Source organism: Notolepis coatsorum (assembly GCF_963971535.1).
Source record: "Notolepis coatsorum genome assembly, chromosome: 3".
NCBI lineage: Eukaryota > Metazoa > Chordata > Actinopteri > Aulopiformes > Paralepididae > Notolepis > Notolepis coatsorum.
The window spans coordinates 39,208,547-39,226,647 of NC_140167.1; the positions used below are offsets into that span (position 1 = coordinate 39,208,547).

The 18,101-nt window shown below is 43.4% G+C and overlaps 1 protein-coding gene across 5 annotated transcripts in view; it reads left to right on the forward strand.

The window, feature by feature from the left end:
- The first annotated feature begins 4,811 nt into the window (after window positions 1-4,811).
- Window positions 4,812-18,101, forward strand: part of kif15 (kinesin family member 15) — a 33,091-nt gene continuing 19,801 nt past the window's right edge. Inside the window, exons 1-7 of one of the 5 annotated variants that reach the window (XM_084310935.1) lie at window positions 4,812-4,926; window positions 5,411-5,441; window positions 7,335-7,442; window positions 11,800-11,974; window positions 16,532-16,673; window positions 16,895-17,036; window positions 17,792-17,968. In XM_084310935.1, the coding sequence (XP_084167061.1) occupies window positions 7,434-7,442; window positions 11,800-11,974; window positions 16,532-16,673; window positions 16,895-17,036; window positions 17,792-17,968 (645 nt within the window). In that variant the 5' untranslated portion in view covers window positions 4,812-4,926; window positions 5,411-5,441; window positions 7,335-7,433. The remainder of the gene's footprint in view (window positions 4,927-5,410; window positions 5,442-7,334; window positions 7,443-11,799; window positions 11,975-16,531; window positions 16,674-16,894; window positions 17,037-17,791; window positions 17,969-18,101) is intronic. The other 4 variants (XM_084310937.1, XM_084310936.1, XM_084310938.1 and 1 more) reach the window with 4 other exon arrangements.

Consider the following 18,101-nt stretch of genomic DNA (forward strand, 5'->3'; position numbering starts at 1 on the left):
TATCCAATCCCACCCTCAAGGATTACTCTCACCTGTCTGCCAGACACAAAACCTTCTCTCGAATAGACTATGCATTCGCATCCCCTAATTTGTTTGATAGTTTCGACGTCTCATTGGTTCCCCTGGCTCTCTCGGACCACAAGGGGATTTTCCTTATTAAAGAACGATGATTTCTGCTCTGAGTTCAGGAGTAAACTAGCTGAATTCTTGCAGATCAATGTTGGCACGGTCGATGACCCCAGGGTCCTATGGAACGCATTGAAAGGATTTATCAGGGGTCATGTCACACTTTTCACCTCCAACTTACGTAAATCCCGGTCAAAAAAATGAGAAGGACTGGAAACATTATATGCGGATCTATACGCATCTTTGCAAACGAACTATAGTGAATGACTAAACACACAACGTAAGATAGTCAAGAAGGAAATAAACTCCATACTTAAACAACAGTCTGAGTTCTTGATACATAGGACAAGGCAAAATTACTACTTTCACGGCCCCAGGCCTAGCCATCTATTGGCAATGAAAATACGCTCAAATGATCATTTCTCGGATATCCCCTCGATCAAGACGCGACAGGGTACAATCACTACTGATTCAAAAAAGATCAACGACACTTTTAAAGAGTTTTACTCACAGTTATATAGCTCAGAGGTTAATCTCGACGACTCTAAATTTGAATCGTTCATTGGCGGGCTTGAGATACCCCACATTTCTGAGGAAGAGGCTAAGGAACTGGGGAAACCGATCACCCTTAATGAACTAAGGGAGACGATTGCTGAAATGCAGAGGGGTAAGGCACCAGGCTGGGATGGTATTCCACCCGAGGTGTATTTAGCTTTCTGGGACCAACTGGGTCCATTGATGCTCGATATGATCAATTACGCTATCGAACAAGGGGAGTTCTCAAGAGATGTCAACATGGCGCTGATTTCTTTACTTCTCAAGAAGGACAAAGATCCCAATGATTGTGGTAGCTATAGGCCCTTGAGTCTTCTCGGGGCCGATTTAAAAGTGTTTGCCAAGGTGCTGGCCCGTCGCCTGCAGAGATTTATGACGGTATTGGTACACTGCGATCAAACCGGTTTTATCCCGGGGCGCCTGGCTGCAGATAATCTCAGGAGGCTGTTGCATGTAGTCGATAACAGTAAAGACAATACAGCTCCGTCCACTGTTCTGTCGTTGGATGCCATGAAGGCGTTTGACAGACTAGAATGGTCATACCTGTGGAAGGTACTTGAGGTCATGGGTCTTGGAAAGAATTTTATTCATATGATTAAAGTCCTGTATGCCTCGCCGTCGGCAATGATACTGACAGGCAAAAACTGTTCCACACTTTTCCCAGTCTCCAGATCTTCTAGACAGGGTTGTCCTCTGAGCCCGGGACTATTCGCGCTTTCCCTCGAACCATTGGCCCAATTTATTAGGCAATCAGAGGACATCGTCCCCATAATGATCAATAATACACCACACAAAATTGCTCTCTATGCGGATGACCTACTGATTTTTATGGATGACCCTTCCCGGTCGGCCACAAAATTATTGGAAATAATCTACGACTTTGGTAAATTGTCAGGCTTTAAGATTAACTGGAACAAATCAGCCTGCCTACCTCTTAATGAGCTGGCCAAGGCGGTGCGACTACCAGCTGATATCCCCATAGTGGAACATTTTAAATACTTAGGTATAGAGATATTCCCCACGCTGAGTCAAACTACTAAGTACAACTTCACGGGTACTTATGATAAAATACGCCAGGATCTAGACAGATGGTCGTCCCTTCCTAACTCCTTACAAGCCCGAGCTTCCATAATCAAAATGAACGTTCTGCCTAGGATAAATTTTGTTAGCTCAATGCTCCCCCTGCCCCCTCCAATAGACCACTGGCGCAAGGTACAATCGATGGTATCTAAGTTTATCTGGAATAACAAACGCCCGAGAATCAAAAGAGCTACTACTCAACGTAGGAAACAAGATGGGGGCCTCGCAATCCCTGATTTTAAGCTTTATTTCTGGTCCTTCTCACTGAGACCTCTGATGTGCTGGCTAGACCCTGTAGATGCTGTATCTTGGCGCTCCTTAGAAGCGGCGGCGGTCTCACCGCTAAGATTGCAGGATGTGGTGTACTCCACTGTCTCTATTTCGAAATGCCGGCTGAGGTATGGACCGATCATAACTCACGTGATCCAAACGTGGCGTAATGTACAGAGGTCGTGTGGGGTTAAATGCCCATGGCACCTGGACTCTCCAATTTTTAATAACCAGCAATTACTTGTTGGGCACAAGCCGCTTAATATTCCTCAATGACAAAGGAGGGGAGTTCATACTCTGGAGGATATTTATGATAAGAACGGCCTCCGTGCGTTTCAGGACTTAAGAGAATTTTATGATCTTCCCGGCGAGTCCTTCTTTCTTTATCTTCAACTAAGGTCAGCACTGAGGGCGCATGGCGTGCCGTGGGCTCAAGCTTTGCACCCACACCCCTTCCTCAGGCTCATAGTGGACAGGACGACCTCCAGAGGGTTTGTCTCAGACTTTTATACGCTCTTAATTCAATCCACGTATACAAATCTATCATTGGATACAATCTGGCGTGTGGATATCCCGGAGTTGGACCCCGAGTTTGACTGGGATGATGTTTGGTCAAATGTGGCATTGTCTTCCCGCAACCCCAATCACCAGCAAATTAATTTTAATTATATTCATAGGACCTATCTTACACCTAGGAGGCTATTTGCTATGGGACTGGTAACCGACTCTCGGTGCACTTTGTGCTCTCAAAAGGCCACTGGCACTTATATGCATATGTATTGGGATTTCCCACCAGTGGCCCGCTTCTGGAGGTCAATAACGGACAAACTTTCAGATCTGTGTGGCTTAACTATCCCATTCACAGCTGTTACGCTACTCCTGAACGATATAACGACACTACCTGCGTCTGTTCAACTAAAAAGGGTTGTCCTAGCGGGTGTCACAGCAGTGAAGAAGCTAATAGCAATGAGATGGAAGGAGCCTGAGAAGCTTACAGTGATTAACTGGTCCCTAACACTATTGGATGTGATTTATCTGGAGATATCCACGGCGCGGGTGATTGGGGTGGGACAGGCAGGTATTGACCTGTGGTTTGCAGCAGCCGAAAAGGTCAGGACCGTCGTCTGCGGCTGAGCGGGGTTGAGGTGCGTGTTCGGGTGAGTCCGGGGGGTCTCTTGGGAGGGGGAGGAGGAAATGTTTTGTCTGTCTTGTCTTTTGTCTTGTCCTCTTGAGTTTAGCTGGGGATTTTATGGGGGGGCAGCTATTTAACTATTTCTTCACTGTTTGGCCACTTTTACACGGTCTCTGTACCGTTTACCTCCACCATCTGTTCTCTCCCCTCTAGGTAGGATTGCATCCATCTCACTGATAGACTATCAAAACCCATTGCTTTTAGCTTGTCAATCAGAATGGATACCTCCATTTGACCAGATTATGGTTTCTTGTGCGTGTGTGTGCGTGTGTGTGTGTGTGTGCGTGCGTGTGTGTGTGTGAGAGAGAGAGAGAGAGATGTTGCTGTCTCCAACAAAAGAAGGGCTACAGCAGCACCTTGATCTCCTGCACAAATTCCCCCAGACATGGGCACTGACAGTAACCAAAACTAAAGTTATGATATTCCAAAAAAGGCCCAGCCTAACAACACAAACACAAATTCCTCCTAGACACAATTTCCCTAGAACACACAAAAAACTACACCTATCTAGGCCTATAAAGCATCAGTGCTACAAGGAACTTCAACCAAGCTGTGAACGACCTGAGAGACAAAGCAAGAAGGGTTTTTTATGCCATCAAAAGAAACATCAAGTTAGACATTCCAATAAAAATCTGCCCCAAAAAATGTTACTCTGTTATAGAACCCATTTCCCGATACCGATACCTGGGCTTTGCGTATCGGCCGATACCGAGTAGTACCGATCCGAAGTCTGGGACCCACTTGAAAACCACGACTTCACCAAATGGGGCAAACACCCAATTGAGACTCTGCATGGAGAATTTTGCAAATTGAAATGCTATTTGGCCCTAAACAGAGAGTACACAGTGGCAGAATACCTGAGCAATGTGACTTACCCAAAACTAAGAAGATCCTTTATAGGTACAGACTCAGCGAGCACAGCCTAGCCATCGAGAAAGGCCGCGCAGACCTGGCTCCCAAGAGAAGACAGATATGCACCCACAAGAAGAGGTGGAAACCGAGCTCCACTTCTTAACAACCTGCCCACTATACCAAGACATCAGAAACATATACTTCCCACAAATTGCAAACACCCAAAGAGACTTTGAGAACATGGAAAATAACTAAAAACTCCCATACCACTGGGAGAAATACAAGAATGTGCAAACACAGCAGCAAGATTTGTGAGCTGCTGTGACAAGAAAAGGACATCCAACGGAATACAACCACCATAAAGACTGTCAATCATACAAGAAATTCCTTCTGTAATGAACTGATTTCTTTGATTGTTGAACGTATATGTTTCCCATGTCAATAAAGCCCATTTGAATTGAATTGAGAGAGAGAGAGAGAGAGAGAGAGAGCAACGTGAGTTTTGATTATTATTATTATTATTATTATTATTATTATTATTATAAATCATGTTATAAATTATGTCATGCATACAATCACAAATTAAATGCTTAACAACAACGTGTGTTTAAAAAAAAAAAACATGAATACATTTAATGGTCGTGTAATTCACACTCCACTCGCTGGGGACAGTATGCAGGACTCAACAGTGTTTGGAAGCTACCCGCCAATTTTGAAGGAACTTACGTGGTGTGCTGTTCAACCATATATCTATGGTGCTGTTGGTGATAGTGGATGTTGTGAAAAAGAGCTAGCGGTGGTAACATCACTAATTCACCCAATACTCGTCGTCGTCACCATGAATAGGAAAGGTAACGTGTGTGATTAACTTATATACATTGGCGCGACATCGCGATAGCTAACAGTAACAGTTAACTTAGCTCACTATGAATTGAAAATGGGGGACCCTAATGTAAACAAGATGAAAGTCTTTTTCTGGTCTGCATGTGTATTGCGCCGTACTGTATTGTACCCATTCTGCAATCTGTTAAATAAAGTTTTCATTCATTCATTCATTTTTTTTTAACCTTTAACGTTAACCACTTCCTAACTTGGCTAACGTTAGCGTTAAGATTATAATCAATTGTATTGTCATTACATAAGTACAACGAAAATACGTTGGCAAAGTGCCGTGTAACATGTATTTATGACGAGACTAATGAATGTGTGTTCAGTACAGTGGTAAACGTGTAAATAACAGTTACACTACGGTCGCATAACTATACAGATATATATACAGATGCCGATATAGGTAAAAGTGTACCGTTAAGTTAACTTCTGCCTTTCTGTCGACAGAGTCTGGCGATTCCAGGCAAGTTGCTGTCAGGTAACATTAATGTTACTCTTCCATTTACATTCACACTCACTCATATAATGTCACTTAAACGGAAGAGAAGCCACAAGGCCGGTTGATTCCTATGACATTGGGCAGTTAAATCAATGTTTGAACATGAACAACAACTTCCTTTACCTAGAATCCAGGAGACCTAGACCCAAGTCTGTGATGACAGTGTAATGTTGTTTGTAGAACGCTTGAGCTTTTATATACAGAGTGCTTTGCTCAAGGTAAGTGCGCATCAACCGCCATGGACATTATAGATATGTTGGCACTCTCTGGTAACCAGCTCTATAAAGATTCTGTTCAATTAAAATCGTGTTGCATTTTTTAACAAGGTATGTTGACTTAAAATTACCCAAAATGTTAGATGTGTTATTGTGAAAATTATGACTAAAGCCCTTTGATGTATATCCCCCTGGATATCAACAATATCAAGGCATTTCAGATGTACAATCTAATTTTGAAATATTGCATAATATGCATGTGTTGCCCATCAGTCAGTTGTCAGTAGTTTTAAAGGATATCGGCGAGCTAGCCCAGAAACTAGTAATGAAAGTAGTTTGCTACAATTTTAATTTTAGTGGTTCAAAAACATCCACAGCAACTGACTTATTTATTTATTGCTTGCTAGCACAGTTAGCCAATGTTAATCTCCCAACTGATCATATTAGGCTCATTCATTGTTTCCATTTGAAACACTCCTATGCAGAGCTGTCTCTATGCCTGTATGTCACAGCCTCCGAAAAACACCTCTGCCCAACAGGGCAAACATTTGTACCAAATCAGGACATCCGCAACCAAATTGGTTTGAAAGAATGGGTGTATGTGTGTATACAGAATATAAACATAATGTTAGACTAAGACTCCCTAGATGTAGCACTGAACGGCACAGGAAGTCCTTCATTCCGACAGCCATAAGACTTTATAATGCATCAATGTGCTATGTGCATCACTGAGTACCATGAGGCGTGGAAGTAACAAATGTATAAATGAATGTGTAACCGATTAAAATCAAATAGTCACTTGATGAATTAGCAAATGATTTAATTAATTCAGAACCAAACTGAATAAAACATCAATAAAATTAAATAACAATCAAACACATCATTTAAATAAACTAGACTGGTTTTATCTAATCACCTTGAAATTCAATTCAGTGCACCGCAATTCCATTCGCCACCACTTTCATCAAATCGAGGACACTTTCATTGAACAGTTAGTTAACGGTTTGTGCTCCATGTGTCAATTAAATTACCCTGCCCACAGTTGCACATCCAGGCGATCCCACATGGCTTACACACAGAGTTTGTGTTTTCTCTCCCTTATCCTGTTTGGTGGTTTTAGCTGGAGACTAACATGGAATTACATAGAGATCCATTCTGCTGTGAAATTCTCTCTCTCTCTCACTCTCACTCTCATATATGTTCCATCCCGTGCACATTCAAGTCCTCTTCACCCTCTGGTGTTTGGCCACCGGCACGGTCCATCGTGATATTGGAGATGGAGCAATAGACTATACCACCCATGTAGCTGTCAAAGCTCCATCACAAATTCAGTTATGTGAATAGAAAGGGATTCCACTCAGTCAATGTACATGCGATGCGCATTTGGCTGATACATGTCGTTGCTGGTGACTGGGAGGAATGCATGCATTGTATTTAATTAAATTGTAATGTTATTACTGGTGTATCTGTAATTAAAATATCACTTAAATGCAGGTGATCGGGGTTATCCACTGAAGCCCTTCATTCGACTCTGACCAACAGGAGCGCTATTATATAACTGACTCACACACGCACAATTATATAAAGGCCTGAATATACTTCCCGTGTCCGCAGATGCGTGACGTAATTTTCGTCAATGCTTTTGTCCGTGTGCAAGCCAGATTTTGTGACCGAGCGGATCTCTCTGTGGATATGCGTGCCGACTGCGCATGTGCCCAGCTGTCATAATGCCGACAGTGCCTGCTGGGAAATCAACATGGTCCGTGTACGTTTTGATAGTTTGTTTTTCGTTTTAAAGAGATCCATCACCCTCACCTATACAACTCGTCATTACGAGAGTATAAAGATAGCTGGGTCACACAGAACTCATGTAACAACAACTCTTGTTGTTGTCGAGGGGTAGCCATTTCAATTTCTACTGGAGTGTGATTTGATTTGAAATCTTTATTTAGAACATATACAAACGATATAAAATCAAAACAAATCATTGATCTCTAGAAATGAAATGGAAAAAAATAAACAAAACATACTGTAACCCAATTTACATGTTTGAAAAGGAGTAGGAAGAAGTATTTAATCCTACCCCTTTTCCACTACTCAAATGAGTGTACTAATTAAAAACCTTACAAAACAAATATATATTTATATATACAAAACAAAAATTATGTAAAACATGAAAGAAATAAAATAAAAATCCCTATACGTCGTGAAAATAATTTCCTTTATAATTCAGTTTGAATTGTCTCATGTTTGGACATTAGCACCACATTCAGACTGTTCCACAGTTTCACTCCACATAGTGCGTACACTAAGGTAGTGTGTACACTAAGAACTTTTAAATTGAGTTCTCTCCTCATATTATAACCCCCCTCATATCAAAGAACAGTTCTTGAATGTTTCCTGGAAGTACATTACCTTTTGCTTTATACATTAATTCCACAAGATCATTTAACTTTAATGTTTTTGACTTAAAAAAGAATATGTTTGTGTGATCACGATAACTTATAATGTGAACTATCCTTGTGGCTTTTTTTGGAGTATAAAAAGTGGTTGTAGTGTAGAATTATAAGTGTTTCCCCAGACTTATAAATAATGTCATAAATGTCTTGATGAATTGAAAATGAGGGACCCTGATGTAAACAAGACAAACGTCTTTTTCTAACCTCGCATCCCCTTAACAATTGTTTGTATTAAGCCGTACTGTATTGTACCCATTCTGCAATCTGTTAATAAAGTTTTCAATCAATCTCATTAAGCACTCGATGCGACGCTTCCGGACACCAAACACGGACTATAATCAGAGCCGTGTGCGTAGCGTGTCTGCAACCGTGTGCATGTCCGTCTCAGTTTCCAAATATGTTGGGGCCTTAACCCTTTCCTTGCCAACAACGAGTTTACTCGTTATAGCCCGCCAATCGAATACTGCCAACAACGAGTATACTTGTTATTGGATCGTTATATCTTTTATTAGCTATTTCCATTCATAATTCATCGTGGTATGCTGGCACTGTGTCTGAGATCGCAACGGTCTGATACCGCCGCCTGGTGGTATGCGGCCGATGTTGCACCCCCTTTGTGGGGCTGTGCGTCATTGAAATTCATCTGGGCGGAGTTATCTTGTAACGTGGATCAAGATATACACCCGATCGCATTGAATCGCCTTCGGGATGCCAGAATCATTATGCTTTTGGGGGTTATGGCATGGGCCAAATGGACATACGATCTAGCAGATGGCAATCAAATAATTGGAATATTCTTTTTGGATTATCATCGGCCACAGGTAAGAGCAATCTAACGTTAATTTCAGCTTGGTTGTGCATTGTTTTGATAGCCATCACACTGATCAACGTATGCTGTTGTACTAACGAATGCCGTTATTGACAATCAATTAATCATAAACGCCCCCCCCTTCTGGAACATAATTTATACCGATCATATGCATTTGAATTTTTAATTGTAGCGTGTATAGGGACGAAATGCCAATGGATTAAGTATAATATGTGTCGCAGCCTAATACTAGCTTTCCAGGAATTACCCCAGACCACTCTAAAATCATACTTATATTCACCACGGTATAAAACGAGAATGTATGGATGGAAAAAATATTCCTTTTTCACATTTTGAACGATAGATACTCTATGTCAAATGGGCCATAGTATTGCATATATAGCTATAATATTTAAATGGTTATAGCCCTGCAAACAAGGTGAGCGACTCCCACCGTTTACAGTGATGGCGGTAGCTACCGTAGGATGAGGCTAATGCGTGGCAGAGAGAGTTAAAGGCCCCAACATACTCGAGAAGTCGGCGCGCATATCCGCGCAGTCACAAAATCTAACAGGCACGTATATATGGTGTGGACAAGAGCGTTGACGAAAATTACGTCACACGCGCCTGCGGACATGGGAAGTATATTCAGGGCTTCACGGACTCACGCAGCACAAGAGCCATTTAGAGCGCAGTTGGCCTAATTGTTTGGCACAGGGGGGGGGGGGGCAGACGCAGAACACCCACCTCCAAACGCGATTAACTATTGTTTAAAATAAAAAGCTAAATACTATTATTCTGTGTCATGTTTCAAAATAAGATTGTTCACAACGGAAAATGCTGTATACGGGGGAGCTCCAGTAGCTCACTGCGTATCTCGGCGCTATTTCGGCGTCGGGGACAACCGTGCGCGTCACGGATCTGGGGTACACGAGTTCGACTCCCGGACTCGCCGTATTTTCTCAGTGTCTTTCCCCCGATCTATATCCTATTCAACCTGTTTCTGTCGGTCATGCTTGACCAGAAAAAGCGATAAACTCTAAAAAGAACCAGCTGACCTCGGGATGAATAAATTATTTCTATTCTATAATATCACTAATAACCGAAAAATCTGCTCGTCTGAACATTTTAGTTATGCAGTGATGTTGTGAAAAGTAAACTGACTATACTGCTGTTTTTTCGGCATAAGGAAACCATGGTTCATCGTCGTTTCCATTCAATAAACATGGCTGCACAGATGCTGTGAAATGAAATAATTTTTTTTATAAGCGACAAAAATATGTCTAGATAGTAATAGACCAATCATCTAATATTATTTACCAAATAATAAATAATATCAGTACTTCTTGTTTCGGTAGAGATGTTGACAGTGGAATGTCATCCAACTCTGCGTAGGAGTGTGCATTTTAAACCATCATATATTATGATACTAACTTGACATCTCCTTTCAATGAACAGAAGGTCCCCCTCAACATTGTGAGTTTGCTCTGCTCAGATACGCTGCACTAAAACTGTTCCAACAAATCAAATGAACTCAATCCTTTTTTGATCCAATTTTCTCCTTATTTTCTATTTTACTCATCCCAATTTCGCTGTTTCCAATTCTCCCCTGTCTTGAACGTTGCTCGCATATCAAATACAATTTATTTATAAGGCCCGACAACACACGTCAATGTCCCCATGGGCCGTACACGTCCTCCCCAAACAAGTCAAGAAGAAACATCAAATCAAGAACAAAACAAGAACACCACAAGGTCAATTATTTTTTAATAAAATGTAATTAAAATAAATGCAAAATAAATAAAAGCAACACTCTCAGACATACCCCACGCGAAGGTAAGGAAAAGGAAAAACTCACTAAAACCTAGCAATAGGAGGGGGTTACCAGACATGGGAGCAAATAGACATCCTAACTAAACTAGACAGATTAATCTAAAGGTCAGACCCTGATCAGGTGAGATCAGGGTAGGTTGAAGGAGAGAGAAAAGATGGGTCTTAAGCAGGGATTTAAAAGCTTCGACAGAGCAGGCGCCCCTGACGACGGCAGGTAATTTGTTCCACAGGTAGGGAGCGCGGTAGACAAAGGCTCTGTGGCCGGCGGATTTCTTTTTAACCCTAGGAATCGATAGAAGCCCCACATTTTGTGAGCGCAGAGCAATAGCCGGCGAGTATCGAGAGAGGAGATCAGATAGATGGAGCGGTGCAAGCCCATTAAAAATGTTGTAGGTGAGGAGTAGCACTTTAATGTCAGATCGGGCTTGAATAGGAAGCCAGTGTAGGGCGGACAAAACTGGTGTGATGTGATCAAATTAACAGATTGCAGAATGGGTACAATACAGTACAGCTCAATACACAAAATTGTTAAGGGGATGCAGACCAGAGAGACTTTCGTCTTGTTTACATCAGGGTCCCCCATTTTCAATTCATCATAACATATATGACATGCAGATAGACTACTGCTACATCTATACATTTATGACTTATCATATTTACAAATACAGTACCGTTTGTGATACAAAAATAGTCTAAAAAATAGAGTATATACATTTGACGAAGAAACTGTACATTGGAGGAGGTTGGGTAGGTGGGGCGGAGGGGGGGGGGGGGGTTGGGTAGGTGGGGTGGGCGGTGGAAACTGTACATTGGCGGTGGGGGGGGGGGGGGGGGGGGGGGGGGTTGGGTAGATGGGGTAACTGTACATTGGATTATCGATGAAACCTTACTTGGTCCCAAGAAGAGGGTCTCGTGTATTATTGGGTTAGGACATTTACTGTACATTGGAGGGGTTGGGTTAGGACATGATGGCTCTGATATAAGATATAATGTATCTGCTAATTATAACACTTTTCATTCAGATGGAGCATCACCCGAAGTTAACCCGGTGTACAGCAGAGAACTACAGCCTTAGAGAAGAGAATCGTCAGCTTCGCTCCCTGGAATCGGTGAAAAGAGCTGAGGAAGTTTCACACCAAGTTGCGGTTGAGCTGGAAGAGGCCTTCCAGAAGGCTATGGAGGCAGAAAAGCCCACAGGTAGCAAGAGTTGGAATTTTTGCTTTAGATGAAACTGCAAAGTTTTAGTAGATTAATCAGAAAATTTTCTCCAACTTTAAAGGTCCAGTGTCTTATAAATGGCCTTTTCCAGTGTTTAGCATTGTTTTATAGCAATGGGGGTTAGTATCAATGCGTCTGTCTCTAATTACCATTTTGGCGGATTGCTCTAATTCAGTTGAGACAATCTCCTCCCCCAGTGAATTAGGTCATTCTGATTTGACTCTCAATGCGACGGAGCAAGGAGCTGATTGAGATGATTGGCTCTGTGGTTGGAGCTAATGCCGGCTCTGGTTGTAGTCACCGCCCACAATCAACAATTCGCTCAACAGAGTGAGTGGAATTACTTCCTCAAACAGAGGTTGCCGACAGACAGCAGAGAACGAGGTAGATGGAGAGAGAGAGGGACCGCGCGCAGGAGTGTGTAAATGTGTGTGCGCGCAGGATGGCTCTTCTCCCCCGCAGTCGGGAGCACTCTCATATCACTGTCAAAATATCTTTGTGCACGCTCCCACGTGCACGCCCATATTCCGATCTGTGCAATAACATTCACAGGGGTATAGATTGTCATTTTTTTTTATCCACTTTTTCTCCCATTTTCTATTTTTCCCAATTTCGTATCATCCAATTCAACCCTCCCCTGTCTCGAACGCTGTTTCTTGCCTCCCACAAGCCGGCTGCAATGTGGACTAAGGCCTAGGTTACACTGGGCGTTTTTGTTTTCTTTTTGTTGCTGAATGAATACGTTTGCTGTCCCTGTTACACAGAAATGCTGTTTTGGCAGGAAAACGCGTTGCCCTAGCGGGAACGCTGAAAAGGTGTTTTCGTTTTGGATACTCGCCAAAACTCACCGACAACGTGGTCGTGTAATCTGCGTGGAGCCGTTTTTGCTCAATGCCCATGCGCAGTAGACTGTCAGACTGCAGTGTAACCTACAGCCCGCGCGCAGCACCGTGTATATCCCTCCTGTCTGGCTGTCTGTCTCGAGCCCGGGGAGCAGCACCGAGCAGCGGCCGAGGAGCAGCCCGCGCGCAGCACCGTGTATCTCCTGTCTGGGCTGTCTGTCTGTCTCGAGCAGCAGCCTGAGCAGCACCGAGCAGCAGCCCCCATGCCCCGCGTGCCTCATCTCTCCTGCCTCAAGCAGCAGCCCCCATGCCCCGCGTGCCTCATCTCTCCTGCCTCGAGCAGCAGCCCCCATGCCCCACGCGCCTCATCTCTCCTGCCTCGAGCAGCACCGAGCAGCAGCCCCCATGCCCCGCGCGCCTCATCTCTCCTGCCTCGAGCAGCAGCCATGCTATTTCTATTTTGGGGCGTTTTATTCATAATGTTTCGCGTGACTGTACATTGTAACGTTAACACAGTGCAGCTGTCAACTGTTGACAGGTGGTGACAAAGCACTGGGCATTTATTTAAAAAACATACATACCCTAACTGCTTGTGTATTCTAGCAGTGTTTTAGAAGTTATTTTGTACAGTACCTTATCTGCACTGAAACATACATTTCTACAGTACATGCAGTTGTTGAGGTAGATAACCGTGATTATGTTTTTTATTTATCTATCTCTGTGAGCAAAACCTATTAATATTACATATGTGTTGGCTGCCCCGAGCAGCAGCCATGCCTCACTCTCGCTAAGGGGCCATTCATAAACTACACAGGTCCAGCTCTCACAGCTGAGTGTGGACGACAGTGGGGACGAGGGAGAGTAACTACCTCCCTGCGCATGCTCAGTGCTGAATTCGAGATGAGATCCGTTGCGGTCTGACCAAGCCTCGTTCTGACAAAACAAAAGCGCTCGGGTTGCAAAACGAATGTCTAACTCGGCTGCCACGTGTGTTGCGCTCTGGAAAGCGAAACTCACCTGAAAAACGAAACGAAAACAGCCTAGGTGTAACTCCAGCCTAAGTCATACATAGCACGAGTCCCCTCCGATACTTGAGGTAACAGCAGTCGCATCTTTTCACCTGCGCGGCGCAATCTTTCAGCGTCGGGGGTCTGTGCTTTGGAGGGGCGGCGCCCCCATCGCTTCCTGATTCTACTGCGCCGGCGCACCAACCGACCTGTAGGAGTCTCTGTCCACAACGCCCGATCCCCACCCATCAGTTTCCCACCCCTAATACTGCCAATGTGTATTAGTACGGATGCCCAGCTAAACTGAAAGCAATGTGGAGCGCTGGGCTCGAACAGGCGAACCCAGCGTCTCCAGTATTCGTGGTGAGCGCCTTGCCCACTGCACCACGTAGCCGCCCTATATATTGTCATTTGAAACAAGTTACCAATGCATTGTCCCGTGGGATTTTGCCCCCCGCGCGGCGAAATTAATTGGTATCCCCCCTCAATCTTTCTATCTCTCTCTCTGTCTGCCAGTCGCAGACTGTGGGTGACTGTCACTCAAAGCGCTTATGGGCGGAGCCCAGCCCCAAAACTGCTTGAAATCTTGAAGTGGAAAAATGCTACTTTAGAGTAATTGATTAGAAATAGAAAACAATGCATTAAAAAAAAAACTTTACAGATGTGTTCCATAGACTCACAGGAATTGTGTAAAGTTGCCCAAATAGTGATGCATGTCCCCTTTAACACTGAGTGCCCACCACGACATAACACGTGTTATCAGCCCGCCCTCTGAATGACCACCACGACAATTAGCGTTATTTTTTTATTAGCGATCTGAATTCATATTTCATCAACAGTCTCTCGTTGGGAAACCAGCCCCATCAGGAGCTCAGATGTGAAAAAAGCGCCCCCTATCGTCTCCCAGATGGTAATGCACCCTTTTGGAATGGACTCAATGAAAATGGATGAGAAAAGAGAAATCCGGAATCCACATTTTACTTCTCAGGCATGTAACCCGAGCCGATTGCAGTCATTCTGGTCCCTCAGAACAGCGTGGAATATGTGTTTCCAGTATGTAGCGTTGGATCAATAAAATCGATCGATTTTTGGAATGGCGATCAGGAATTGGAATGATATTTTTGGAGAACATCTGATCTGAGGTAAGGAATCTATTTTACAAGTCTTGGGATAATCAGAGTTGTATTCGCTGAGCTCTCAGTGTTCGCCCTGTGTGGGCGATGGCTTTGAGGAAATCAGAGAATCGATTTTTCAGATCGCCTATATAGCGTGCATACGTACACATATACTATCGATAATCTAGCGTTTATTTGAAAATGATAAATAGGCCGAACATTTTAAACTTTTTGTGTATTCTAGAATATTCCAGTACAGGGCGTTTATTATGGAATCTTTTTATTTTCCTTAAACAAGGGCTTTTCAAAATGTTATAAAATGAAAATTAACCTATAAAAAAACAATCCGCTTCGACAATGTTGATTGGAAAACGAGTCATTGATAAGCGACGGGCAGATTAGACACATAGCCATAATTTAAAACATAGATTAGGCGTTATTAACGCTAACATTGAAGTGGATGGTGGGCATTCAAGCACTAAATCGTGTGCCCCCTGCTGGCACTGAAAGTGTTAAGGCTGGGTGATATGAAAGAAATTCATATCATGATAATCATCTGGAATTGTTTATCTGTTCACGTATGCAAAATGACAAGATAAATAATCCAGTTGCTGACTTGCTGTTCATTGTATTTAACTGCATGATTATGTGTTATTTTCAAATGACATCCGCTCCAATTAGAGATTTATATTTTGATTTAATGTGTGGTTGCCATCATTAATTTACATGACAGAATAATTGTGCGCAACAATATCAAGATATCATAATTTTAAAACAGATAGATCCGATATGAACAATAAACCACCCACGTCCGCAACTAGGTATCATTCTTGACCCCGCCCTTTCCTTCCATGTAAACCAGATCACAAAAAACGCGTTCTTCCACCTCAGGAACATTGCCCGTCTACGCCCCTCACTATCCTTCTCTGCTGCCGAAACACTGACCCATGCACTTATCACTTCCCGACTGGACTACTGCAACAGCATTCTGTATGGCACATCCACCAAAATCCTCAACAAACTACAATACGTCCAAAACTCTGCTGCTCGCATGCTCAACTCCACCCGCCGCTCCGACCACATCACCCCATCCTCCACGATCTCCACTGGCTCCCCATCATGTACAGGATTCAGTTCAAAATTATACTCATCGCCTTCAAAGCCCTCAACAACCTGGCCCCCTCCTACCTCTCTGACCTCCTTCTCCACCACACGCCTACCCGCTGCCTCAGGTCCGCAGATGCTAACCTCCTCCAACACATTGGGACTAAGCTCCGGACCTGGAACGCCCTGCCCAACCATATCCGTCATGCAGACACCCTCATCATTTAAAAAAGACCTCAACTCACCTTTTTACCCTTGCCTTGAGCCTTGAACTCCTTCCTATCTCACCTTTTTTTTTATAAAATTATTTTAATTTTAAATTAGTATTTTCTCTACTAAAACTTGTTTATTTTGTTCTGTAAAGTGTCTTTGAGCATTCGGAAAAGCGCTATACACTTATGTATTATTAATGACTTTTCGCCCCACCCTGTTCTACTTACACATCATTAATCTCTGTTTGCTCCACAGGCGAGCCAGCCTATTCAACCCCTGTGACTGCAGAAAACATCTCTGCTATTTCCATGGAAAGGCTGAAGGCCCAGCTGCTCCAGAAACAGACAGAGCTCACCGCCACTACTAATGCCTTTGAGGACTACAAGGAGATCACAAAGTATGTTTTTTTTTTCTTTTTGCCTGAAATGAGAGGACCAAGATATCGCTTCACCATTGATGGCAAATGGGAGACATGGGCCCCAGGGTGGACTTTTGCTTTTAGGATCTTTAGTAAAGGATATTGTTCTAAATCAGTTGCCTTTTTAGAGGTATGCAGAAGTGCTCTGCAGAGTTTGATTTTTTTCTTTTTTTTTTTTTATACCATTCTTTGTGTTTTAGGAAACGGACGGCTAAGCTGGAATCTGAGAAGAGGTACCTTGAGAAGTCTAACAGACATTTGGAGAAAATTCTGGAAGCCACACATGATAACACAAAACAGGAAGTCTCTGAGTTGAACAGAATCCATGTCGATACGATCAAGGTGAGAGAAAGTTGGAACATTTTTCTTAAAGGTGACATGCATTATAAATGTCTTTTGAGTCTCTAGCATTGTATTATAGTAATAGGAGTTAGTATCAATGTGTTTTTGTGTCCTATACCATATTGGCGGATTGCAGTCATTCAGGTCATTCATTTCCTGGTCCATTTTAATCGGGTCGTTCTGATTTGACTCGCATGTTGACGTGGCGAGGATGGCGCGGATAGTGAGCCGATTGGCTCTGTGGTTGTAGCGCACCAACGGGGTTTGACAGAGAGCGAGCGAGAGAGAGAGACTCTGCGTGCACAGTGGTAGAGAGAGAGAACTGTGTAAACACTCTGCGTGCAGGTCCCCTTCTCTTTCTCTCTCCCTCTCCCATTCGAGGAAGTCTACCACTGTGCCGCGCTACAGCTTATGCTCCCGAATCGAGAGGGATAGAGAAGGGGACCTGCACGCAGTGTTTACACAGCTCACTCACTCTCACTCTCACTCACTCACTCAAAGTGCTTATGGGCGGAGCCAGGCCAATAACAGGCTGGAAAATGATGCTTTTGAGTACTCCATTAGAAATATCAAACAATGATTATTTTTTTAATACACCTTACAGATGTCTTCCATAGACTCACAGGAATTGTGTAAAGTTGCCCAAATAGTGCTAGGAATAGCAATGCAGGTCCCCTTTAAGAAATACGCCTCAAGTCTCACAGAATTCTATCCCATATCATCTCTTTCCACCATAACCCTTCCGTTCCTGTCAGATTCTCAGCACCCCGACCAAAGCTTACAACCTGCGGTCTCGGGTGGTGCCTCTTGCCAGCCCATTCGCCTTGAACGGCGGAGAGGCCCCTGTGGACGACATTCTGAGTGAGCAACCTCCTCCGGAGATGACTGTGATGGACTGGGAAGCCCTGACTGAGGAGCTGCAACAGATGCAGGTGCAGAAACATGCGTGTTCCTATAGGGAGGTGTATTGTTTACGTCATTTTCATTTTTTCCTGTTCCACCCTCTGTTCCACTTAATGTATTTCCCCATTGAATATTTCTAAATCGGCTCGTTTTAGATAAATA